The 23289-nt window shown below is 52.1% G+C and overlaps 4 protein-coding genes across 5 annotated transcripts; 1 reads left to right on the forward strand and 3 right to left on the reverse strand.

Annotated features, from left to right (window-relative positions):
- Positions 1–1327: 1327 nt before the first annotated feature.
- On the reverse strand, positions 1328–3272 carry Stpg3 (sperm-tail PG-rich repeat containing 3). The gene is made up of 6 exons (XM_051184792.1): positions 3014–3272; positions 2782–2927; positions 2537–2671; positions 2360–2448; positions 1775–2069; positions 1328–1658 (listed from the first exon to the last, which is right to left on the reverse strand). The coding sequence occupies exons 1-6, from the start codon at positions 3118–3120 to the stop codon at positions 1525–1527; spliced, it is 906 nt and encodes a 301-aa protein (XP_051040749.1). The 5' UTR covers positions 3121–3272; the 3' UTR covers positions 1328–1524.
- Positions 3273–6533: 3261 nt separating this feature from the next.
- On the forward strand, positions 6534–9919 carry Fam166a (family with sequence similarity 166 member A). Of its 2 annotated transcripts, none has more exons than XM_051184794.1 (8): positions 6534–6661; positions 6902–7022; positions 8104–8318; positions 8415–8677; positions 8768–8894; positions 9161–9255; positions 9489–9606; positions 9722–9919. In XM_051184794.1, exons 2-8 carry the CDS (start codon positions 6967–6969, stop codon positions 9808–9810), a joined length of 963 nt encoding a protein of 320 aa, XP_051040751.1. In that variant the 5' UTR covers positions 6534–6661; positions 6902–6966; the 3' UTR covers positions 9811–9919. The 2 variants fall into 2 exon arrangements, with proteins under 2 accessions (XP_051040751.1, XP_051040753.1); XM_051184796.1 differs by having other exon boundaries at positions 6558–6661; positions 6914–7022.
- Positions 9801–12138, reverse strand: Tubb4b (tubulin beta 4B class IVb). Its single transcript, XM_051184793.1, has 4 exons — positions 11970–12138; positions 11569–11677; positions 11381–11491; positions 9801–11007 (listed from the first exon to the last, which is right to left on the reverse strand). The coding sequence occupies exons 1-4, from the start codon at positions 12024–12026 to the stop codon at positions 9947–9949; spliced, it is 1338 nt and encodes a 445-aa protein (XP_051040750.1). The 5' UTR covers positions 12027–12138; the 3' UTR covers positions 9801–9946.
- A 4276-nt stretch (positions 12139–16414) lies between these two features.
- Slc34a3 (solute carrier family 34 member 3) lies at positions 16415–22104 on the reverse strand. Its single transcript, XM_051184797.1, has 13 exons — positions 21942–22104; positions 21075–21198; positions 20745–20831; positions 20117–20245; positions 19892–20035; positions 19701–19812; positions 19418–19613; positions 19169–19258; positions 18956–19040; positions 18708–18875; positions 18496–18612; positions 18296–18420; positions 16415–17043 (listed from the first exon to the last, which is right to left on the reverse strand). The coding sequence occupies exons 2-13, from the start codon at positions 21157–21159 to the stop codon at positions 16579–16581; spliced, it is 1803 nt and encodes a 600-aa protein (XP_051040754.1). The 5' UTR covers positions 21160–21198; positions 21942–22104; the 3' UTR covers positions 16415–16578.
- Between the last annotated feature and the right edge of the window lie 1185 nt (positions 22105–23289).

A 23289-nucleotide genomic window follows, 5' to 3' on the forward strand; every position in this document is an offset into this window, starting at 1 on the left:
GGGCCCTCAGCCCTACTGAAGGGTGATGGTTTCTGTTCAAATATCTGGCACTAGGATACCTGTTGGTGTGGCTATAAACAGAGCTCCTATTCCCACTGAGGCTGAGTTCCTAAGACCAGGGATACATACCTGTGCCGCTGTTTTTTGCCAGCTAAGCAGCTCCATGTAGGAAGGACCCTGTGGTAAAAGTCCCCAATTCCCCCAGGTTATTTTGGTTCAGCCACCACCTGGTACAGTCAGAAGATACACACACATAGTACTGAAGAGTCTTGGTCCAAGGCTTCCACTCTGCAAAAGGGGTGGTGCTGACCCCAACAGAGCAGCTGGGATAGAAGCTCCTTGAGTGAGCTCTCAGAGGATGCCATGACAGTTCAGTGGGTAAGAATGCTTGTTGCCATGTCTGAAGACCAGAGTTGGATCCCTGAAGCTGACATTTTCCTAGTCCATGTGAATACAGTGGGACACATTAATAAAAATAAATAAATAAATAAATAAATAACCCAAAACTCTGGAGGATCCCATCATGCACATGGTGGTTAACAACTATCCATAACTCCAGTTCCAGGGGATCTGATGTCCTCTTCTGATCTCCACAAGCACCAGACATACATGTGGTATATAGGCATACATGCAGACAAAACATTCATACACATAAAATGATAAAATGAAATCACTCCTTTTTTCTTTCTCTCTCTCTCTCTCTTTTCAAGATAGGGTTTCTCTGTGGCTTTGGAAGCTGTCCTGGAACGAGCAGCTCTTTGTAGACCAGGCTGGCCTCAAACTCACAGAGATCTGTTTGTCTCTGCCTCCTGAGTGCTGGGATTAAAGGCATGAGCCACCAACACCCATCGAAATCACTTCTTAAGTGAGTTCTGGTTTGGGCTTGATGGTGTATTTATTTTTTCCTTGAGATGGTTATTATTTAAACCAGGTTACCTCAAACTCAGCTCACCTGCCTCTGCCTCCTGACTGGTGGGATTAAAGGCATGTGGTGTCACACTCATTAATGATGCACATCTTTGTTTTGTTCTTTGAGACAGGGTTTCTCTGTATAACAGTCCTGGCTGGCCTTGACCTCATGGAGGTCTGTCTGCCTCTGCTTCCTGACTACTCGGATTAAAGGCCATGCACCACCACTACCTGGCTCCTTTTCCTATTCTGTCCTAGTTCAGGAAGCTTAGGGTTTGTTCCCAGGCTGCCATTTCAATCCTGAAGAAAAGTGCACCATGAGGAGCAGAGAAAGCCAGCAATACCGGGGAAGCAGGAAGCCACATTAGTCAAAACAGCCCGTTGGGCAAAGGATGGGCAACCAGGCACACCAGAGACTACAGTTCAGAAGAATCATTTGCATCTCAGTATAGTGGGGGGGGGGGGGGAAGGCTCTGGGAAGACTCTTCTTTTTGAACAACATAAGCCAGAAGAGTGGGTGAGGGGTGCCTAGAAGGTCATAAGGCCAGGCTGCAGACAAAGTTCCAAAAGAAGCCTAGGAAAACCTGAAGGGAGGTCAGCTTTGCAATCTATACCCTACAGTGTGCAGAAGGGGCCTGTATCATGACGTTTGGGTCTGCGCACTCCTTGGATGACTACTCCAGGCGGAGATGGGAATCGTGAGTTGTAGCAGTCTTCCACGTAGTAGGCAGCAGGACCTGGGGTTCGGGCTGCAGAGAGAGTGAGCTGACCCTAGTTCTCATCCCCCGTATTCCCCCTCGCCATGTAGCCCAAGCCCCACTCCACCCTCAAGCAGGCCAAAGCCTCTTTTCCTAGGCCTTCTTACAAGAGCTGACCCAGGAAGCAAACGCAGGGGAGCGACTCATGGAGAAGGCAGGTGAGCGTGTACTCTGCAGGCGGCACCCAGGAAGGATGTCATAGGTGTTGGGGCTAGGTCGCTTCTCGCCAGATGGCTGTGAGTCAGCCATGAGTGGAGTATAGGCACAAGGACCTCGAGCTCGGAGCATCCCTGGGCGTATATGACTCTCGGGTATCTTGACATCAGAGCGGCGGCGGCCTCCAAAGCTGAAGGCCGGGAAGGCAGGCTGGCTCAGCGGCCTATACTCGGCGGGCGATGGCCACTGTAAGAAGTCAGGATGCGACCCAGGCCTGCAACCTCCTTGCCCAGCTTTACATAGTCCTCCAGGCCTGGCGAGTGCTTTTGTTTTTGATCCCCAGCCCCACCCCCACCCCGCTTCCGGCCATCACCAAGCCCAGCCTCGTAGCTCCTCCCTCAAGCCCCTCCCACAAGCCACCTGACCCCTCCTTTCCTGGCCTTCTCCTCACCTGCAACACCCCCACCTTTCGCAAGGCGGCCCCTAACCATCTTCTTCCACCCTCCCTCTACCTGGCCCAAGCAGTGTCTCTCTACCTTTCGCTCTCGATTGAAGTCAGTCTTCTGCGTGAAGGGGCTTTCACTTTGGAGCCACACAGTCTGCCATGCCCTGCGGCCACCACCCTCTGCAGTGGGGCGGATAGTTGGTGGGAAGGTCTTGAGGGCTGGAGGCCCCCATTCCCCAGGGATAGGCAGGGTTGTGGGGACATGTACCTCGACCAGGGTTCTTGCGGCCCATGGTGTAATGGGGATGGGGAGAGGACTCCCGCAGAGACGCACTGGGCACCTCATACTTGGTGGGGCTGGGGACATCCAGGTCAGTCAGGATCGGAGGGCGTCGTTCCAGCACTGGCGCAAAACACAAGCTCTAGACCTGTTTCTCCCACAAAGCTGATTTCACCTTATCCCTCCCCATACTGGCCTGGGGTGGGAGTGAGGTAGCCAAGAATCTCACTCACACAGCTCCCTCAGGGCCCCTGTGGGCTCTTTGGGGGTGTCCATTCTTAACCTGAAGCCACCTGGGGCCCTCTTCGTCTTTGGGGGCCACATCTCATTCCAGGCTGCCTCCAGCTCCTGGTCCCACCACAACACAGCAGCCTCAGGCCTGCAAGAAAGCCAACAACCACTATCCACCTGCCCCAGTGGTCTTCCCACCTGAGTCCCCACCTGTCTGCCACCCTCTGAAATTACTGGGTGGGATGAAGAGGTTGCTGACTCAGGGGACCCCGAGTCCAGTGTTTGCCTCCATTGATGTAAAAATTTGCCAAGAATTTCACAGCTTTCTGGTCAAAATTCATTCTGGGTCTTGGGGTTCTCTTGGCAGAGGGCACTGCTGGGTTCTGTGACCTCACTGTTGGGTCATGCCCCTCCCCTCTGTTGCTGGGGAGTCCCTAGAAAAGGAACATTGTCAGATCAGTAGGGGCTCTCCTACAGGGCCTCCATCCTCTGCCCCTCTCCTGCCTACTGAGACATCACCCAGGTCAGCTTTGGTTAAAACAGGCAAAACAGGCTCTAACCTGTCCCGACCCTTTTTCTCTCTCCTGGGGGCTTGAGTCCACTCTAGCAGTACTTCTGGGAGGTCTGGGGCCCCACTGTAGGTGGAGGGGCAGGGCATGTGAGTACATGCTAAGTAAGTCCTGCAGTATGGCTAGGTGTGTGAGGGCCAGCTAGTAGGAGCAAGACAGTCAGGAGGAAGAGGAAGGCTGCTGCCCCTGCAGTAAAACCTGGCTTGGGAAAACAAAGCAAAGTAACTCAGCCTGGCTTCAGTCAGACCAGCACAGGCAGGGATAGTTATCAGTGCTTGTCTTCTGCCTCTTCCTGATGGACAGAAGCCAGAATGTATTAGATGAACTGGGTTGTGTCTAGACAATATACAGAGGAATACTGAGCCTGAAAGAGCAAAAACCCATCTGGGCACTAAGGCCCTTGCAGAGTGGCCTCTGATACTGGCTGGTCTGGCTATCCCAGCCCTGACTTTGGCCCCAACTCTTCCAAGGCAGTGCTCAGACATAAATACCTTCATCACAAAGCCTCCTCCAATCATATTCTACCATGACTGGGCTTCTTCCTTTCTGGATCTCTCCCTTTAGCACTGGCCCTAATTGACACTTCTCTGGCTAGGTGGATGGAGACATGAGGAAACAAATTTGATTGGACAAGGGTGGGGGTCACAGGCTGCCAAGAGCCTCCTCCTGCATTGTACAGTGTCCTTTGAGAACTCAATTGATGGTGTTAAGGTACCCGTTTGTAGGGTTCTGAAGAAGCATCTGTTGCCGTTTAGGTGACCTCAGTTCCTCCCTGCAATATTTAGTGCTGTGGGCCTCAAGTGGCTCAGTCAGTAAGGTGCCTGCTGTGTGCTACCTGGGAGATGGAGGAGGGAGGGTCTCTGGGGTTCACTGTCCAGCCATTTAAACTGAAACGATATACTCTAAGTTCTGTGAGGGGAAAAAAAGAAAAAAGAAAAAGAAAACCTAAAGTGGGGAGCCATCAAGGAAGACGCCCAACGCCAACCTCTGGCCTCGCATACACATTCACACTGCTGTGGAGCTAGACACGGTGACCCACACTTGTAACCCCAGCCGTTGGGAGGTTGAGGCAGGAGTATGGCTACAGGTTCAAAGCCACCTTGGGTTACACAGCAAGAAAGAAAAACAGATAGATGTAGTTGTGATGGTATCACACATGTATCTTTTCTTGTTTCAAGAATTATTTAATGTGTACATGTGTTTTGCCCACACGTATGCATGTGGACCACATGCAAACCTGGTGATGTGGAGGTCTGAAGAGGTCATCAGATTCCCCTGGAAGTGGAGTTACATATGGTTGTGAACTACCATGTGGGTGCTGGGAATTGAATCTGGATCTTCTACAAGCAAGTGCTCATAGCTGCTAACACACCTCTCTAGTCCCCATCACAATCACCATGTATCTTTGCCTATTAGTTTCACAGCAGTGGGAGCAGTGTCTTGTTTAGACTTGATCTATATTAGCAAATTGTGCTCCAGAAGGTGTACTTCAGCAACCTACATTAGAAACTGCCATTATCTGCATTTGATCAGCATTTATTTGATTCAGGTACAACTATATTTTTTTGTGTTTAGAGGCTGTGGGTTTGTTTTGTTTTCAAACATTTGTGTTTATATTTGCATTTTAATATTGGGGTTAAATTTTAATGTTTTATTTCATAAGGTTTCTTTAAAGGATTTATTTTTAATGAGACTCTAAAGCAATCACCTGCATTTATTTATTTTGGGTTTTGCAGACAAGGATTTTCTGTGAAGCCCTGGCTGTCCTGGAGACCAGGCTGGCCTGAAACTCAGAGATCTGCCTGTCTCTGCCTCTCCAGTGCTGGGATTGAAGGTGTAGGCCACCACTTCCCAGTGATCTTTAGTACTTTTAACTATGTGTGTCTGTGTGTAGGTATGTGCACAGAGGCCAGGGGTATTGGATTCCCCTGGAGCTAGAGATGTAGGTGGTCATGAGATGCCTGATGTGAGTGCTGAAGTCAAGTAGGGTGGTTTGGGAGGGCAGTCTTAGCCTCCGAGCCATCTCTCTAGCCCTTCATGAGTCTTTTATGTGGACTTATCTGTTCATAATAGCTGTTGCAAATGTTAGTTGGCTGTCCATTATTGTTTATGCTGACTTGACCGGGAGTAGAATGCACAATTTTTCCCCTTTATAATATATTCACTTTTGTGGTTATAAAGTTCTTTCTATGAGCTAGGGAGAGAGCTTAGCTGGGGTTTCTGTGCAAGTGTGTGGACTTTAATTTGAATCACCAGCACACATAAAAGGCTTGTCTTGATGGCATGCTTGTGGATAAAGGCACTTGCCACCAAAGTCTTACAGTCTGAGTTCACTCCCCAAAACCCACATGGTGGAAGAGATAACTAACTCCCCAAAATTATCCTCAGACCTCCACAGGAGTGCCATACACATGTGTACACACACAATAAAAAAATTATTTTATAAAGCAAGTGTTGGGGAAGCACAGACAGGTGGCTCCCTGAGCTCACTGGCTAGCCAGTCTGGCTTAATCAGTAAAGCCTCAGATACCAATGAGAGAGCCTGTCTTGAAAAAAAAAAAAAAAAGTTGACAGGGCTGGAGATGGCTCAGAGGTTGAGAGCACTGACTGCTCTTCCAGAGGTTCTGAGTTCAATTCCCAGCACCCACATGGTGGCTCACAACCATCTACAACGAGATCTGGTGCCCTGTTCTGGTGTGCAATCATACATGCCAAACACTGCATACATAAGTAAAATCTTCAGGGAAAAAAAAAAAAGGTTGATAGTGTTGTGTTAGAAGATGACCACTGGGCTCTGTACAGAAATGAATATGTCTGCAAAAAAAGTAAAGGGCTTTTGTATTTTTTATTTGCTAGTGTGTGTTAGTGGAAGCCAAAAGACAACTTTTAGGAATGGGTCCTCTCACTTGGTGAGTTCCTGGGATTGAACTCAGTTTTCATGACAAGCATTCTTTACTTCACCAACTCCAAAGAAAGCTTTTAAAAATTTTTTTTTAGTTTATGTTCATTTGTGTTTTGCCTGCATATATATCTAGGAGATACATAGTGTCAAAAGCCCTGGAACAGGAATTACAGACAGGTGTGAGCTGCCGTGGGAATTGAACCCGGGTCCTCTGAAAGAGCAGCCAATGCTCTCAACCACTGAGCTATTTCTCCAGCCCCGAAAATACTTTCTACATTAAAAACCAGAATGAGGATTTGCTAAGTATAGAAATTAATGTCTTACTACAGGGGAACAAGCCTATTGGACAATCCACACAGCTGTCATCTGGGAAACCTGACTCAGTGCTGACTTCAGTGGAGAAAGACTAGGGTAAAGCAGGAACTGCTTGTCAATTGGGTCTTGGGGAGCAGTCAGAGTCCAACCCCATTCCATTTCTGGCTCCTGGGCTCTGGGAGAGTGGGGCTTCCTTCCAGGATGCTCTGCCTTGTGCAAGACAGCTTTCTAGCTGGTGTTTGAACCAGAGATGTTGTGAGACTAGGAGCACTCACAGGGTTAACAGATGGCTGGGTCCATAATGCTGGCCCCTTCACAATGGTTACCAGGCAACAGGTCTCTTTTCAGGGAAGGAAGGTGGACCAGAAAGGGCTGAACCAGCAAGGGCAGAGTCAAAGCAAATGTCAGCTACTCAGAAACACAACCTCTTCACTCCAGAACCCCACTACATCCCTGGGTAAGAGCTGGGAGCTCTATAGAGTTTGGGGTTGGGAAAGAGGGATGACCAGTAGGGCTGGGGTTTAACCAGGACTCCAGGAGGCTGAGGACCAATGCTGAAGAGACCCAAAGCCAGAGTTACTAAGGAGTAGAATAGAACACCAGGGCTAAAGAGCTCTGGGACAGGAAAACGCTGAGGTAGAGCTACAGATGAAAGCCTAGGCCTTGCCCCTCCCCGTGGCTTTAACCTGAATGCAGTACTAGGTGGCCAGAATGTCTGTCAAGGACAAAAATTATGGCAGCCAAACAATTTGGCAGAGACTGGATAAGCAAATGCTGGACTTGTTCTCCATAGGAAGAGATAATTTAGAGGTGGAGTAAGTATAGTCCAGTTAAAAACAAAAACAAACAAGGTTCCATTCAGATGTACGGTACCTAGCATGCATACACAAAGTCCTGAGTCTGATCTCCAGCACTGCAAAATAAATAAAATAAAAAGCCTCCGAAGAAAGTGTGTGTGCCTACCTACCTACTCAGCCCCAGGTGCTACATGAGAGCACATAAGATGGGAAACTGAAGGACCTATACCTCCTTTCAACTTAGTCACTTTTGGAGGTGACAGTGGGGTGAGGGATGGAGTGTTGAAAATGGCTTAGGTGCTGGGCTGGAGAGATGGCTCTGCTGTTAAGAACACTTGCTGGTCTTGCAGAGAACAGAAGTTCAATTCTCAGCATCCACATGGTAGCTTCACAACCACTTATAACTCCAGTTCCAGAAGATCCAACACCCTCTTCTGACTCCCAAAGGCACTAGACACACATGTGATACAAACATACATGCAGGCCAAACACCTAGGCACATAAAATAGAGAACTGATGGGTATATGGGTCCACTGTGGAGGACAATCTGATAGCGGTGATGACAGTGAAGACCCTGGTGTATTGTCAGATCTGGCACATGTTATCCTCTAGGAGTCCCAGAAAGTGGGTGCTTCCATTACCTTCATCTAAAGTGAGCAGAGGTCAGGTAACCTGCCTGGTCAGGTTTAATGCCTGCTAATTAACAGGCAGGAGTGGCATCTCCCTTGCTTCTCTCCACAGCTATGCTGGTTTCTATCCTCAACTGCGCTACCAGGTGGGGAACACCTATGGCCGCACCACTGCACAATTGCTCACAGATCCCAGCGTACAGAAGAGCCCCTGCTCTGTTCTGTCACCTATGTCCAAGCCCAAGTTCATTGAGGACTTCAGCAAAAATAAGCCACCATGGATTCCCTGCAGGGACCTGACAGAGCCTTACATCCCCCACTATACCAGTGAGCTTCAGATCTTGGGTGGGCCCCACCCAGCCCAGCCTCCACTGGGGCTCCACCCTCCTCCTGTATGGCTCAAGAGCTGCCCTGTCCGTACAGGTCTGAAACCCTACAAGAATTTTGAGATCCTGGGCCAGGTCCCACGCCAGGAGGTGAACACCCTGCGGCCACCACAGGCAGAGAATATATCCAGAGAGATCCCACTGCCTGCAGGCTTCATGCCTTATCCTCCCTACCCACCATTCCCTCCGGGCAGAAAGGGAGAAGCTAGAAACCTGGGACATCCAGGTCTACTGCTGGCATATGGGGAAGAGGCCTGGAAAAATGCAGCACCTCTTCAGGAGACCCCAGGGAGGTACCAGGTAAGTGTAAACACCCTGGTCTGGGTCCTCTTGTCTCCCCCAACACCTCCTGGTGGAAGCTGTGTCACACTTTACACTTCCCTGTTCCAGCTATACCACTGCAGGAGGGACGAGTACCTGCCTCCACATCCCTCGCAGGAGACACTAGATGTGGGCAGGTTCCAGCGACTACCCCAGCTAGACCACCCCAACCTGATCCAACGGAAGGCCATCTCAGGTATGTGCTGGGTGCCTGAGCCATTCCCCACTTCCAAGGGTCCAGATGAGATGGTGAGAACAGCAGCGTTTGGCTTCACTTCTTCCCTTGAGCCAGCCAAGCTGTTCTCATGAGGGGTTAAGTTTGGCCCCAAGAGAACCTTTAGGGATGGAAGGGGCTTAATAACTAAATGTTCAGGGATAAAGGGGCTCAGGATTTCTGACACACCTGGCAGATTATGCCTGGAAGGCAGCCAGGGAAGAACCCTGACACCCACCTATCTCCAGGGTATGCTGGCTTTGTCCCCCGGTTTGCCTGGGTGATGGGGATGAACTACCGTGATGGAGTCACACAAGCTATGGATGAGTTTGACAAAAACCAGGTAGGAAAACATGGGCCTAGCCTGCTGCCAGGTGCCTCAGCCAGGCTGCATCTGCTTCCACTCCCAGGGGTCATCCTTAAGGCCAAGTTTGTGGAGGCTTAGGGCCTTAACATCCTAACAAGGTCTGATTCCCTACCCTAGTTAAGGGGTGGGGGTGTTGGTCAGTCAAAACTCCTAGAAAATCAGGAACTTAGTCAACTACAGCCCTTGTCAGCACACATCCATTTCTCCAGTTTGTGTTCAGAAACCCAGTCTGTGCTCTGGGTGAAAGGCTGCCCAGGACCCACTGGCCAAACACCACTGTCTACAGAAGCCAAGGCCTGATTCCCTTCTACATGGGCTTCATCCCATGTGAGTACCCCATACCCACTTCCAAAGGATAAGATTAAACTACACACCAAACCCATGGCCGACCTCTCCAGTGTGCTAATCCCAGGAACTCGGCTTACTCCTTTCTCTCTTGCAGCCATGCAGGACAACTATGCACTGACATTCGGTAACAGTACCCGAAAAGCCTATCAGAAGGAACTGGAGAGGCGAAGCCACACACTATGAATTGCTTTAATTGTGGTATCTGTACAAGTGATGTCAGGACAGGACAGCAAATGCACAGTGAACATGGCTAGCAGACAGGCTGTGAATGAATAAAGAGTTCACACTGCAACCATGCTTTAGCTGCTTAAAGACAGCTTTAGGCCACCTCCTCCTCTGCCTCCTCCTCAAACTCTCCCTCCTCCTCAGCCGTGGCATCCTGGTACTGCTGGTACTCGGACACCAGGTCATTCATGTTGCTCTCAGCCTCGGTGAACTCCATCTCATCCATGCCCTCACCCGTGTACCAGTGCAGGAAGGCCTTGCGTCGGAACATGGCTGTGAACTGCTCTGAGATGCGTTTGAACAGCTCCTGAATGGCGGTGCTGTTGCCAATGAAGGTGGCAGACATTTTTAGGCCCCGAGGTGGAATGTCACAGACAGCTGTTTTCACATTGTTGGGAATCCACTCAACAAAGTAGCTGCTGTTCTTGTTTTGGACATTAAGCATCTGTTCGTCCACCTCCTTCATAGACATGCGGCCCCGGAACACTGCAGCCACTGTCAAGTAGCGCCCATGGCGGGGATCACAGGCAGCCATCATGTTCTTGGCATCAAACATCTGCTGGGTGAGCTCAGGAACTGTCAGGGCACGGTACTGCTGACTGCCCCGGCTGGTCAAGGGGGCAAAGCCAGGCATGAAGAAGTGCAAGCGAGGGAAGGGCACCATATTTACAGCCAGCTTTCTCAGGTCAGCGTTTAGCTGGCCAGGGAACCGCAGGCAAGTGGTCACCCCACTCATGGTGGCGGACACTAGATGGTTCAGGTCACCGTAAGTGGGTGTGGTCAGCTTTAGGGTTCTGAAACAGATGTCATAGAGTGCTTCATTATCAATGCAATAGGTCTCATCTGTGTTTTCAACGAGCTGGTGTACTGAAAGGGTGGCATTGTAGGGCTCAACCACTGTGTCCGACACCTTGGGGGAAGGCACCACACTGAAAGTGTTCATGATGCGGTCTGGGTACTCCTCCCGGATCTTGCTGATAAGGAGGGTCCCCATCCCAGACCCCGTCCCCCCACCCAGGGAGTGGGTCAGCTGGAAGCCCTGCAGGCAATCACAGCTCTCAGCTTCCTTCCTCACAACGTCCAACACCGAGTCCACCAGCTCTGCGCCTTCTGTGTAGTGCCCCTTGGCCCAGTTGTTCCCAGCCCCACTCTGACCTGTAAGAGAAAACAGCTGGTCACTAACTGTTATGTGCCCTACCTAGGTGCCCAACGGTGTGGGGGTTGTCACCTCTAAAAGTCAAAAGACCCCTGGTGACACCATAGCAACCTGCCACGTAAAAATATAATAAAAAGGAACCCCAGAGCTAGGACAGTAAATTAGTTCCCTAGACATCCCCGCCGATATTCAAAGACAGCACAGGGACCCCTGTCCCTGCTCACTCTCTACCCGCACAGTTAGACGTTCCCAAGCTACTTTCAATCCAGGGCAGGAAGGTGTTACACCTGGGGCAGCTAGTCAGCAGGGTCAGCCCCTTGACCTTTGAGCCTCTGGAGTAGTTAGCTCCACCCACACCCCCACTGCACTCACCGAAGACGAAGTTATCAGGTCTGAAGATCTGCCCGAAAGGCCCGGAGCGCACTGAGTCCATGGTGCCGGGCTCCAAGTCCACGAGCACAGCACGGGGCACATACTTGCCACCTGGTGAGACAGAGGGAGGTCAAGCGTGGTCAAACGGGAGGGGCGGTCGGGAGCATAGACAGGCAGAGGAGTCTTACCGGTAGCCTCGTTGTAGTACACGTTGATACGCTCCAGCTGGAGGTCGCTATCTCCGTGGTATGTGCCGGTGGGATCAATGCCATGCTCGTCGCTGATCACCTCCCAGAACTGCAAGGGACTCGGGCGTTAGCTGAGTCACGGCGGCCGGTGCGCTCCAAGGCAGCCCCGCCCCGGATGGGTGCGGCAGGCCCTTCCCCCCCCCTCCCCCTGTCTCCAAAGCGCCCGGGAGACGGGTCCCTAGGGCCGAGCACGGTCCGCCCCCACCGCCACTAGCCACCGGCTGTACGCCCCGGCCCAGTGTACGCCGGTATCCAGGACGCAGTGAGGGCGCCGCCGCTTCCGCCATCTTTCCCGGCTGACCGTACCGCTGGCGTCCGTCCCGAGAGCCCTAGCCGCCTACCTTGGCGCCAATCTGGTTGCCGCACTGCCCAGCCTGCAGGTGCACGATCTCCCTCATGGCGGCGGCGACTGCGGAGCGGCGGCAGAGGAGTAAGAAGTAGGGAGGAGCAGGCGCACAGAGTGCTACAACCGACGCTCTACCAGCACTTATATAGCCCTCATGGCCCGCCTTCGCCAGCCTACGATTGGGCTCCCAGAACGAGGCCAAGAAGCACCCTTGTTTAATTGGCTACTTTTCTGTCAATCGGGTGTTCTAAGGCCCGCCTTCCCAACTATATTCGCTCATTATTGGTCCGTCCTGGCTAGGATTCTCCCTATCACAATCCCCGCCTTGGCGCCGCAGTGCTCAATTCATTGGCTGTTTCAAATGATTGATTTGCACCCCCATTGGCTGCCTCATGTTAGCACACCGAAAACCTGACACTATTGGCTGCGCTGGGTTGGCGTCCTGGTAACCGCCGCAGTGCAGCGCGCGGGCGGGACGTGGAAAGCAAGCTTCCGGCTGAGAGGGAGGGGTGTCTTTTCAGAGTTTTGTGGGCTCAGTTTGGTTTGAGGATCTGGGTGCTGCTGTTGGGAGAGAAAACAGCCCAAGGTATTACTGTCCCGTACACATTGAGGTCCAGTTCGGGGGCTTCCAAGCTGAGGCGGATTGTAGCCATGAAACAACAATAATAGGCTCCGGCGGTGGCGCTGGGTCCTCCCGGGACGCACTGGGCAGGCGCGGGGTCTGTTTGTTCCCGGGAGGGCCCTCCCTTCGCCCTTTCGGCTGCGCTCGATGTTGTGGAAACCAGCTGGCCTGGCGCCGGTCTCCTTGGATCCTGTGCTCCAAGTGCGCACAGAGTTGCATGGAGACTGCAGGGCCGGGCATGCCTGGCCATGACTCTATGAGAGGGAAAAACAAACGAACAAACGTATAGACGTTAAATCAAGCCCCTGTCCTGTAATGGAACACTTAGAGAATAATACATTATTTATATATTTCTGTAAGTTTCCCTCCCTCCCCCTGAAGTGTCTGGTTCAAAGCCCCGCTACCTTCAACGTGGCAGTATTGACATTGTCCTAAACAGAAGGACTTGGCCAGGAACAAGCCTAAAGAGGTTTTTGTTTACTAGAAAAGTAGATCTAAGATGTTTTTGGTTCACCAGGAACTACCTCTCTTAGCCTTCCCCGCAAAAATAAACTGCCAGGGGCACATATTTCTGAATCAATCCTTTTCCACCATCTGGTCTTCTCCCCCTCACCCACAATGGCCTTGGCAGTTTGATCCCCAATAAATCTTTCTGCCCACGGAACAGTCTAGTTCGGTTGTTTCTTTGCGACATAATTTCATATGAGGCAGGTTTGGATTTACAGTCCAAAGCTAGGCTCTGTAACTTTCTTAAAAAAAAGAAAGAAAGAAAGAAATGTTACACTATGGGGTCTGTTCCAGTCTAACCATCAAGTTTTTGGTATGAACTACCTCCAAAACTAAGACTGTTAGGCAATCCCTATTATTTGTGGTATCCAATACCAACAAGTCACAAAGAAAAACCATCAGGACAAGCAGAATCCTATATCCAAAGCAGCAGCATTCTGTTGGATCGAGTCCCATTGTTTATGTTTACCATTCTGACCAGTATACTAGTCTCTAACAAGACCTGACTGTCCCCTCCCTAAAAGGGTTCAGAAAGGGGGAGGTGGGCTCTGTCGACACTGACAGGACCCTAGGAGGACTAGATGTGTGTGAGGAGCACCAGATTAGTTTTGGTCATGCTGAGAGTTATCTCAATGCCCAGAGTATCTTCTGAGTTGACTCATCCTTGAGAAGTAGCTTGGCTGCCAAGCAGTAGACTTAACCACTAGAATCTCCAAGCCAGTACATTTACATCCATGAAGGAAGCAGAAGCTCTGAGTTTTAACACGAAGAACTGCCAGGGCTTTTCTTTGAGATGTATGAGTTCCAAGGTGGGCAATAGGTACAAATAATATAGCAAAAGACCATGGCTCTTGAGCATAAGCCCACTAAGGACAGTGGCTACCCACAGCTGATAAGGGAAGAAAGTGTAGATCTTCATCATGAAGTAAGAGTACCCCTTGTGGTAATGAGAAAGAAGCCTATAGCCTGAAAGGATGTGCACAGGGCCCGCCAGAAGAGCAGGGAAGCAAGGCAGAATGGGCTGTGGGTGCCTGCCCTCCCTCCCCAGCCTGCAGCTGTTGGGGAGGCTGCACAAGGAAGGCTCTGTTTACTGGTGGCCATGGTCCCAGTGGGAGGGTGCATTACTGCCAGGCAGGAGCGGCAGGCAGACAGTCTTTGCGGCCTCAGAGGACCCTGTGGTCAGCTTTTGTGGAAGGCCTTCCCTCACCCCGGAAGGATCAGTGCCAAGGTGCTTCCCCTGTGGACAAGGCCCCACTGACCTCCCTCAGTGGATCTTCAGGGAAGCAGTCTGGCTCAGCCCCCCCCCCTCTGGAACACCAGAGAACACCATGAGGTTGTGTTAAAGCACTCTGCAATCAATCAATCAATCACAAGAGTGGGTGAACTAAGGCTGCAGTGCACAGACCTTGCTCTGTCTTTGCTGGAGTTCATCTCTGTAAATCCTTGTCTCCCAGAGCAGGCAGTCAATTCTCATGATAGACAGAATGAATTCCAGGCCCAGGAAACCTAGGAGCTGGGGTAGGGGTTGGCACAGAACTTGGGTGACATTAAAGGCTATGGGTAAAGAGGGCTTGGGTTGTTCTAAGACACAGAAAGGACCATGGAGACATCCACAATGTATGGAAGAGTGAAGGGAATCAGAAAATACAAGGGGGTTGGACATATGGCTCAGCAGTTAAAAATGCTTGTTGCCCTTGTAGAAGGCCCAGGTTTGTATCCCAATACGTATGTGGTGGTTCACAACCATCCATCCACCAAGCTGACTTCACACCTTCTGACTTCCAATGGCACCAGGCACAAGCTGTGCACATACATACACACAGCCAAAAACAAACAAACAAAAAACTAAAACCAGAAACACACACATAAAATACACAAATCTAAATAAGTGTTAAAACACACACATACAACCAAGGATAGTACCCTACAGGCTCTCCAGGCTTCATCTCCCTGAAGGCCATACAGGTTGACCCACAGTGTCTGGCTAGGCAAACCTGGAGATGGGGGAAAAGGTGCTGGGAAAGATTTGGGGCCAAGAAAATTCACACAGATGTGGGCAGGGTGGCTATAAATGAAACAACTCAAGTTAGTGAGCTTACTTAAAACCTTGAAGGTTTTGTTTGTTGTAATTCAGTCACACAGTTCTGGGTCATGAGCTATGCCAATGACAATGTCATGCCTGTAAGGATTCAGGCATTATGCTGGCTTGCCCCTGTCACCTGGCAGAATGCATGCAGACAGTACCCTAGTCAGCCCAGGGTTCCCTGAGTACTAGTCTGCATGCAGGTGTAAAGGACCCCTTTAAAAGACAGACAACCCACACACACACTTATACTTCTTTTGCTCTCTTACTGTTTTTCTGCTCTCTCTCCTCCCTGTTGCCCAACACCTAACCTACCCCCCCTTCATTTCCTCCACCAATAAACTCCATGTGGGCATGTTGTCTCGTGTTCGTGTTTCATTGCCCCGCAGCTGTAGCAAAAGAACAACAGTGCCTGAAAGCTATAATGGACAGCCGTATCCCGGTCCAGTCCACAGCTCTTCTGTGGGTCCTAGTGCTACAACCCAGTGCCTGAGTTTTGGGTGGCTTTTTTGGTGGTATGGAAGGGATGGGGGTAGGGTTGTGAGCAGCCTTAAACTGTAGGAAATGGTGAGAGGCCTTTTCTCTGGTGTCCAGTTACCTTTTGGCTGTAGGACAAGCCTTCCTGTTTGAAAACCAGACCGCCAGTGGGAGGCCCAGAGGAGGAGGGCAGGAGCTCCCACCAGGGCCCTTTCCTCTCCCAGGGCCTTCCTTAGGCGCTCAGGCGAAGAAAATGGTGTCTAGCCCTTATATCCTTTCACCTAGATGGGCAAGTCCTAGCAGGCTTCCTGGACAAGTTTGGGCACCAAGGTGCCTGAGGGAGGGTGCTGTTTAGGATCTCAGCAGGAGGAAGGGTGCCCCCTGGTGGCTAGGGAGACTGTGCCTGACCGAGCTTTAGGGCAGGACGCAAGCCGAGCCTCTTGAACTACTCGGTAACAGCCATATACTCGACTGTAGCTCCCTTACACCCATCGCCTGGTGGATGGATCTCAGGTCTCCCTCAAGACGTGGACTTGGGCTCTCTGCCTGCACAGCCTTCCCAGACAGGCCCGGGAAGGCCTCCGGTAAACCGGCGGTCACCAACCACCACAGAAATAAACAAGCAGCGCCTAGGGGGAGTCCTAATCCCGAGTCTCCGCTAGGAGCAGCATGGCGCTGCTTGTCCACCTCCACTCAGTTGGGATAGGTACCTCCTCAGGCAGCGTTATCTGGGAGAGAAAGTCAACACTCCTTAGTAACAGCGTCATTTATTTGCAAAGAATGGCAAACAGGAGTCTAGAAAGTCCACGTGGAGCCCCTCCCCTCCGCCCCCAGGGAAGACTAGCAGGCGGTCTCTCCCCACTTCAGTGCCCTGAAGCTGGTGGAGCTGGGTAGATGGACTATGGCACCCACTTTTCACAACTGCTGGGAAGCTACGATCTCTGGGTTCTCGTAGCAGTTAGCCACTTTGCTGGTGGTATTGGAGTTGCTGCAAGCCCTGCAGGGGCAACAGCCAGTCACCAGGCGGTCCCAGGGCTCCAGAGAATGGAGCCAGAGAGGCAGCCAAGCCCAGGATCGAAGACAGCGAGGCAGCCAAGATGGCCGGTGTCTTTGCAGGATATTAACCAGGATGATAAGGAGCACAAGCCCCACCAGAGGCCCTCCCACTGCAGCCAGCACTGAGCCCCCTGCCAGGGAAAGTCCAAAGGCTGCCAGGGGCAACAACAGGAAGGTGAGTAGCAGGTAGACAATGGCTACCCAGCGGTACTGGGCAGTCAGGTTCCCAAAGCGCTTGGCCAGTGGAATGGGTAGTCTCAGGACAGGCACCAGGTACCACAGCAGTATGCCAGCCAGGTTGAAGAAGAAGTGGATGAGGGCAACCTGGTAGGCAGGAAGGGTAAGAAGGGGTGAGAAGCTTGGGCCAGATGACATGGGGCACCTGGGCTTTTAGAAACTATACATTTTGCTAGGTGGTGGCAGCTCACACCTTTAATCCCAGCACTCAGGAGGCAGAGGCAGGCAGATCTCTGTGAGTTTGAGGTTAGCCTTGTCTACAGGGAGAGTTCCAGGACAGCCAGGGCTACACACACACACACACACACACACACACACACACACACACACACACACACACACGCTACCTGTCTTGAAAAACCAAAACCAAAACCAACCAACCAACAAACAAAAAATGCCTTTCCCTGCTCTGCTCAAGTCTGAAGCTTGTCTGTTGTGTCCTGCTGAGTGGTTCAGACAGAACACTTAGGATGGCAGAGTCCAGCCAGAGTAGGCTAGTGTTCACCACACAACCTCCCCCACTTTTCAGGAGCTAGGGGCTTGTGCCAGCACTTATGTGCAGTTAACACATCTCTGCTGCTATCAGAGACAATGCAGGGGGTGGGGTAGGGTGGTCAGGGAAGGCAGGGAACACAACACATGGCTTTCCTGTGAGTGAGCACAAATCAGAGGACTGGGACAGGAGGATCTGAGTGACAGAGATGGCACAGAGGCAAAGATGCGGGTGGAGGTGGAGGGCTCCAGCCTCATGTTTCTCCCTGGGAGCAGCAGCTAGTGCTACCCAAGATTTCAGAACTTGATCCTGTCCTGGGCAGAGGGAAGTTAGAGTCAGAGCAGTGGACCAAAGACTAGATGATTTAGAGTGTCAGAGGCCAAATAGGACTAAGAGTGAGGCACAGAGCTTTGAGATTTAGGGTTGGGGGGAGACAACTTAGAGGCAGAATCTCAGATGAGGTGTCATGATGCAGCTAGTACAGGTGCACAGGTAAGCTGGGACATTCCCAGGATGGGGTCTGGGAAGACTGGACATTCCTTAGCCAGTGATCTTGGTACATAGAGGGACAGGAATTTTGGAACAGTCACATTGGATGTGTTAACCAGAGGGACACTCTTGGATACCCCAGAGGACAGTGAGGAGTCCAGGATGGAGAGACCAGAGGAACAGTGGTCCTTCAGAGGAAGCTGGGGGCCCTGGAAAGGAAGAACTGAGGCTACAGCTGCAGTGTCCCCTGGCTCGGGGGCTGCAGGCCTGTGGTTGGTGTCAGAAAAACCCAAGGAGAGCTGGAGCTGTAACCAGCTTTGGCTGTGCTGGGAACGGGGAAATGGTTGGGGGCAGTACCTGGACTGCGAAGAGCAACATGTCTGCAGGGCTGGCCAGGGCAGCCAGCAGGGCCGTGGTGGTGGTGCCGATGTTGGAGCCCAGGAATAGGGGGTAGGCCCGTTCCAGGTTGATCACCCCAACCCCTGGAGGAATGAAGAGTTAGCAGGGGCCCCAGCCCAGCTCCCCCAACCCCGAGTCTACCGTTCACCTTGGCTTACCCATGAGAGGCACAATGGCGGCTGTGAATACACTACTGCTCTGAAGCAAGAAGGTTAGGCCTGCACCAACAAGGATGGCCAAGTAGCCACTGAGCCAGCCAAAGGGGAATGGGAAGTCTGCAGGTGTGTAGGGTGAAAGGCAGTCGGGTCATTCTTAACTTCCTGCCTTATCCTCCATCCCAGTTCCAGGGCCTCTGTACATGTACACCTACCTGCGTTGATGACAGTTCTCACAGCCTGTGCTATGCGGCCCTGCAGCACAGAGTTGAGTAGCTTAACGATGAGGACCAGACAGGTACAGAGCACCAGCAGAGAGCCCGCCAGCAGGATTAAGCCCACGGCCAGATCTGTGAGCACGGTGCCCACAAACAAGTGATGGCCTGTGGCAGGGCAGCGTGATAAGTGGGAGGCAGTCAGAGCAGTACGCAGGGTGGTGGGTGGCACTGGTGGAGGTACTCACAAGGCACTTTGTCCTCCTCTGGAGACGCTGTGCTGTTCTCAGCGTAGGGGGTGAAGATGCTGCCTTCCTCGTTGCTCCCCTGGAGCTGAGGAGGTAGGGAGGACTCAGGCCAGGCTCACAGCAGGCAGATAGAGGTTAAAAGGATCAAGATCAAGGGTGGGATGATTTGGTAGGTCAGAGGTCATATGAGGGATGGGGTCAGAGGCACCTCACCGTCTCCCCCCTGACGCCACACCATTGCTTAATCAGGCTGCTGTTAGTGGTATTGCTGGTAGCACTTCCAGTAATCACGCTGCTATCCAGCTGGTAGACAGAGGGGGCATGATTATGTGTCTGACATTCTTTATCCCTCAGCCTATTACAAACCCAAACCCTCTTCTGTCCCCATCCAGGACAGGGCTTCTGCCTCCTGTTCCTCATCAGCCAGGCACAGGTACCTTCCTATGGCACATCTGTCCTCACCTGGATGATGAGGTGTGTGAAAGGCTGCGTCAGTGCCTTGAGGATGTCCGGGGCCTGCCCCCCTGGCTGCAGGCTAGCAGCACCCAGGGCCAGTTCACTCAGCCTCTCTAATGCTGCTGTGGCACTCTCCAGTGGCAGCAATACCAACACTGTGAGCCAGTTGAAGATACCATGCACAGCCGAGCCGCTGAAGGCCCTGTGGTCACACAGGACAGGCCGGCTGTCTGAGCAGCCTCTACTGAGGCCAGGGCAGACCCAGCCTGGCCCTTCAGCCCTGACTCACCTCTGGAACTCATCCCGGTCCCCTGACTGTGCCATTGAGACCAGGGTGCTGGTGATGGAGGTGCCCACGTTGACGCCCATGATGATAGGCACAGATGCCCGGACAGTCAGCACTGTAGGGATGCCATTTCAGCAGCCCTGCCTGTCCACCAACCCACCCACCACTGCCCTATGAGAGAGAGATGCACTCACACTTTGAGGCCACCATGCTGACCACGATAGAGGAAGATGTGCTAGAGCTCTGTACAAGGACTGTGACTAGCACACCAATGACCAAGCCAGCCACAGGGTTGGACAGCACCACATTGTCCTTGAAAATGTCTCCAGCCATTTTGCCTATTCCCCACAGAGAGATGCAATGAGGTTGTAAAGAGCTAACTTCCCCTCCCCAGCCTGGCCTCCCGCCTGGTCACTCACTGCCTAGCAGCTGGAAGGCAGAGCTGAGGATGTCCAGAGAGCAGATGAAAAGGTAGAGGCTTCCCAGGAGTCCACATGCCTTGAGGAAGCCAATGGCTACCTGGAGAAGCCTGCTGGCCATGCTGACCTCTAGGAACACCAGATAGGACTATATTTGACCAGCTGGCTCCTGCCCAGCAATATATATATATATATATATATATATATATATATATATATATATATATACATACATACATACATACATACATATGCACACTTTGTTCCCAATGAACAGGAACCCTATCACCTCTCAGGCAGAGCATAGCATCTCCCTTCTGTCCCATTGGGCAGGAACCCATGTCCTCCTTATGTGTTCCCCAGGACAGAGTCTGTGTCTCTTCCTTTGTCCTCCATTGTTCCTTTGCCATATGGCTAAGCCCATGACCTTGGAGGGAGAGTCCCAGAATTGGAGCCGTCATTGGGGGGGGGGGACACAAGGGGCTGGAAGGGGAGTTTTCACTCCATCTCCGGTAGACTAATGTGGGTTTCTATGAGGTGTGGTCTGCTAAATTCCCAGCCTATACTCTGCTGAGAAATAGGAAGCCAGGGGACTGCCTGCATGCTGTCTCATCACCCCCACACCTACCTTTCAGTTGGCCAGTGTTCTTCAGCTGAGAGAAGGCCCAGGGGTCTGTGCCACCCTCCTCCAAGCCTGGGATAGAACTGGAGGTCCCTGCAGGTGTCAAGTCAGGTAGGGCTGTTTGTAGAACCCCCAAGGAGGAGGACAAAAGGAAGCAAGAGGTGGAAGGGGCTGGGCACAAGGGGCCATGGGTGAGGTACGAGCAGGGAAAGGAAAGGGCTCCAGTGAGTTTGGCTCAGGCCAGAGGTATGAGAAGATGCTAGAACTCTTCAAGATGTCATCTGAGAAACCTCATTTTGCCTAGTGTAGAGGTAGAGCCCTGGGGGTGCCTGATACCTGCATTTCTCGGATTCCGGTCCGCCAGGTCAATCACATCCAGAGTAGGGTGGGGGAACTGGCCACCAGCAAGGGAATTCGGCATGGATTTCAAGCAGAGAGAGACCCAGGCCCAATCCTAGATCTGCTGAGGGCAAGGCAGGTAAGAGCTGGTTGTTCTTCCGGCTTTACCTCCACCACGAAGCAGTCCAAAGTCAGGCCCCTGACCTGACTGTCAGCCGCAGCCCCACACCTTACAGGTCTTGGTGGCTCTCCCTTCCTGCCGACCGACCATTGGCAGATGGCTACAGTGACCTCAGGTGGTTGTCAGGCAAGCCCAATCTAGTTTTAGGGAGCAGAAGACAGGGGCTACTGGAGCCCCAGCTCTCTTACTGGTCTTGGCTGGAAGAAGGTTTGACAGCTCACTGAGGGCAGAGTTCTGGAGTGCTGGCTGGAAGTAGCCGGTGGCTAGAGAACCCTGGGATTTCTCCTATCAAGTGTCAGTGAGGACACTGCAGATGGTCCCAGCTTAGACTTTGGCATTTGATACCAAACAAGTGACGTCTTTACTTGATAAGAGCCCCACCCCACCCCCAACTTAGGAGCAGGGCTTGGGAGCCCCCTGCTCACATCAGGTCCCTTCTGGCAGCTCTGGCTCCATGGGTCTCTAGGTTTGAAAGTCTTTGAATGCTAGTCTACCCTGACCTCTTCCCTAGTGCTTGGCTCAGGCCCAGGGGTCCTTTGTGTTCCCTCCCTCTGGCCTGCCCAGGTTCTTCTCACTTGCTCTAAGGTCCTAGGGGTTCAGAATGGTGCCCAAACCCTGGAACTGGTGGTCACTCAGCTCTGGTCCAGTGTCCCTTAGTTTGGTCTAGTTCTAGGAGCTCCTACCTGCATGTGTGGTGAGGGGGCACCAGCAAGGAGGAGGCACAGCGGGAATAGCTTCAGGTCAAAGATCTGCCCAGTGTGCACATGACTTGCAGTGTGTGGAGCCCCATTAATGTTTACCCAGGAGCTGGGGCCCCCAAAGGGAGACCCTGCCTGGCCCGAGGCCTTAGTCAGACTCTTGGCATCCTACAGCTAGGAGTTCTGAGCCCCTAGCCCAACTCTTTTGGAGTGAAACTCCTGGGGATGGGCAACATCTGGCCAGGAGGATAATACAGCTAGACACTACAGCCACCAGTAGGCATCTGATACATTTAATGGACACTACACCACCCAAGTTGGACGTCCTCATTCTGGCTGGGGCTGCCTAGGGACCCCAGAATGTTGCCCTCCTCTTTCTATGTTCCTCTGAACTCTGCAAACCTTATCATGGTCATCTGTGCACCTGACAGAGATGAGATGAAAGCCCTTTGCACCAAGTGGGTGTGGAAGACAGATTTCCTCAGGTGGCCTGGGAAGGTACCCAGGCTCTCTGGTCAGCAGATTCAAATCTGAATTTAAGGGTAGGGCTAGGTCCAGAAGGGCTTTCTGTAGAGGTCAGCATGGAGGCCAGGACACAGAGTCTCTATCTCCAAAGATGGAGGGAGGAGTGTAGAGCCCTTCCCCATCCCACAGTGCTCATTGCCTAAACCCTACCTGAGCATCTTTTCCCAGATGAGTGCTATTCTGAGCCCATGTGCTGTGAAATGTCCTGTCTTGTGGGTCAGTCCCCTTCTAGCCCCTGGGTTGGAAACTGGGCCCTCTCCTGCAAGCTGTTTCCCCAGGAGCCCTGTAGGCTCCAGCACCCTGCTCTGCTCACTGCCCAGCTCTGTCCCTGGGTGCTTGAGGGACTTTGCCCAGGGAAGGAGTCTTCTTGATGTCTATTCAGCAAATTCTCTTTCCTCCCCATCCTACAACCACTCCCTAGGAGGCCTCTCCGAGGGCCTCCTGAATACAGCTCCTTCCTAGAGGGATGGAGGGTAACAGCTTTGGCCTGAGGTTTGTCAGCAATTTGTAACCTCTGGCACCTACAGATGGATCTGTGTTATTATGGTCACCAGAGGCAGAAGGAGGCTGGGAGTGTTGAGATAGGATGATTGAACCTGGTGGTGGTAGTGGCACAAGCCTTTAATCCCAGAGCTTGGGAGGCAGGGACAGGTGGATCTCTGTGAGTTTGAGGTCAGCCTGGTCTATAGAGAGAGTTACAGAGAAACCCTGTCTCAAAAAACCAAACCAAACCAAACCAAAATGTCTGAGATAGGATGATGAGCTGTGAGAGCTCAGGCAAGACTCCTTGTCAGAGCTGGCTCTCTAT

Source organism: Phodopus roborovskii, unplaced genomic scaffold (assembly GCF_943737965.1).
Source record: "Phodopus roborovskii unplaced genomic scaffold, PHOROB, whole genome shotgun sequence".
Lineage (NCBI taxonomy): Eukaryota > Metazoa > Chordata > Mammalia > Rodentia > Cricetidae > Phodopus > Phodopus roborovskii.

Excerpts from the sequence above, each read along its gene's own strand:
- Stpg3 (XM_051184792.1), bottom strand. The coding sequence starts at position 3,120 with ATGAATTTTGACCAGAAAGCTGTGAAATTCTTGGCAAATTTTTACATC. Across the intron at positions 2,928-3,013 it reads CAACCTCTTCATCCCACCCA|GCCTGAGGCTGCTGTGTTGT; the intron begins GTAATTTCAGAG and ends GCTTTCTTGCAG. Across the intron at positions 2,070-2,359 it reads ACTTCAATCGAGAGCGAAAG|TGGCCATCGCCCGCCGAGTA; the intron begins GTAGAGAGACAC and ends GACTTCTTACAG.
- Fam166a (XM_051184794.1), top strand. The coding sequence starts at position 6,967 with ATGTCAGCTACTCAGAAACACAACCTCTTCACTCCAGAACCCCACTAC. Across the intron at positions 8,678-8,767 it reads AGACCCCAGGGAGGTACCAG|CTATACCACTGCAGGAGGGA; the intron begins GTAAGTGTAAAC and ends TCCCTGTTCCAG. Across the intron at positions 9,256-9,488 it reads ATGAGTTTGACAAAAACCAG|TTTGTGTTCAGAAACCCAGT; the intron begins GTAGGAAAACAT and ends CCATTTCTCCAG.
- Tubb4b (XM_051184793.1), bottom strand. The coding sequence starts at position 12,026 with ATGAGGGAGATCGTGCACCTGCAGGCTGGGCAGTGCGGCAACCAGATT. Across the intron at positions 11,678-11,969 it reads GCAACCAGATTGGCGCCAAG|TTCTGGGAGGTGATCAGCGA; the intron begins GTAGGCGGCTAG and ends AGTCCCTTGCAG. Across the intron at positions 11,008-11,380 it reads ACCTGATAACTTCGTCTTCG|GTCAGAGTGGGGCTGGGAAC; the intron begins GTGAGTGCAGTG and ends TTTCTCTTACAG.
- Slc34a3 (XM_051184797.1), bottom strand. The coding sequence starts at position 21,159 with ATGCCGAATTCCCTTGCTGGTGGCCAGTTCCCCCACCCTACTCTGGAT. Across the intron at positions 19,614-19,700 it reads GACCGGGATGAGTTCCAGAG|GGCCTTCAGCGGCTCGGCTG; the intron begins GTGAGTCAGGGC and ends GTGTGACCACAG. Across the intron at positions 19,041-19,168 it reads GTGGCGTCAGGGGGGAGACG|CTCCAGGGGAGCAACGAGGA; the intron begins GTGAGGTGCCTC and ends CTACCTCCTCAG.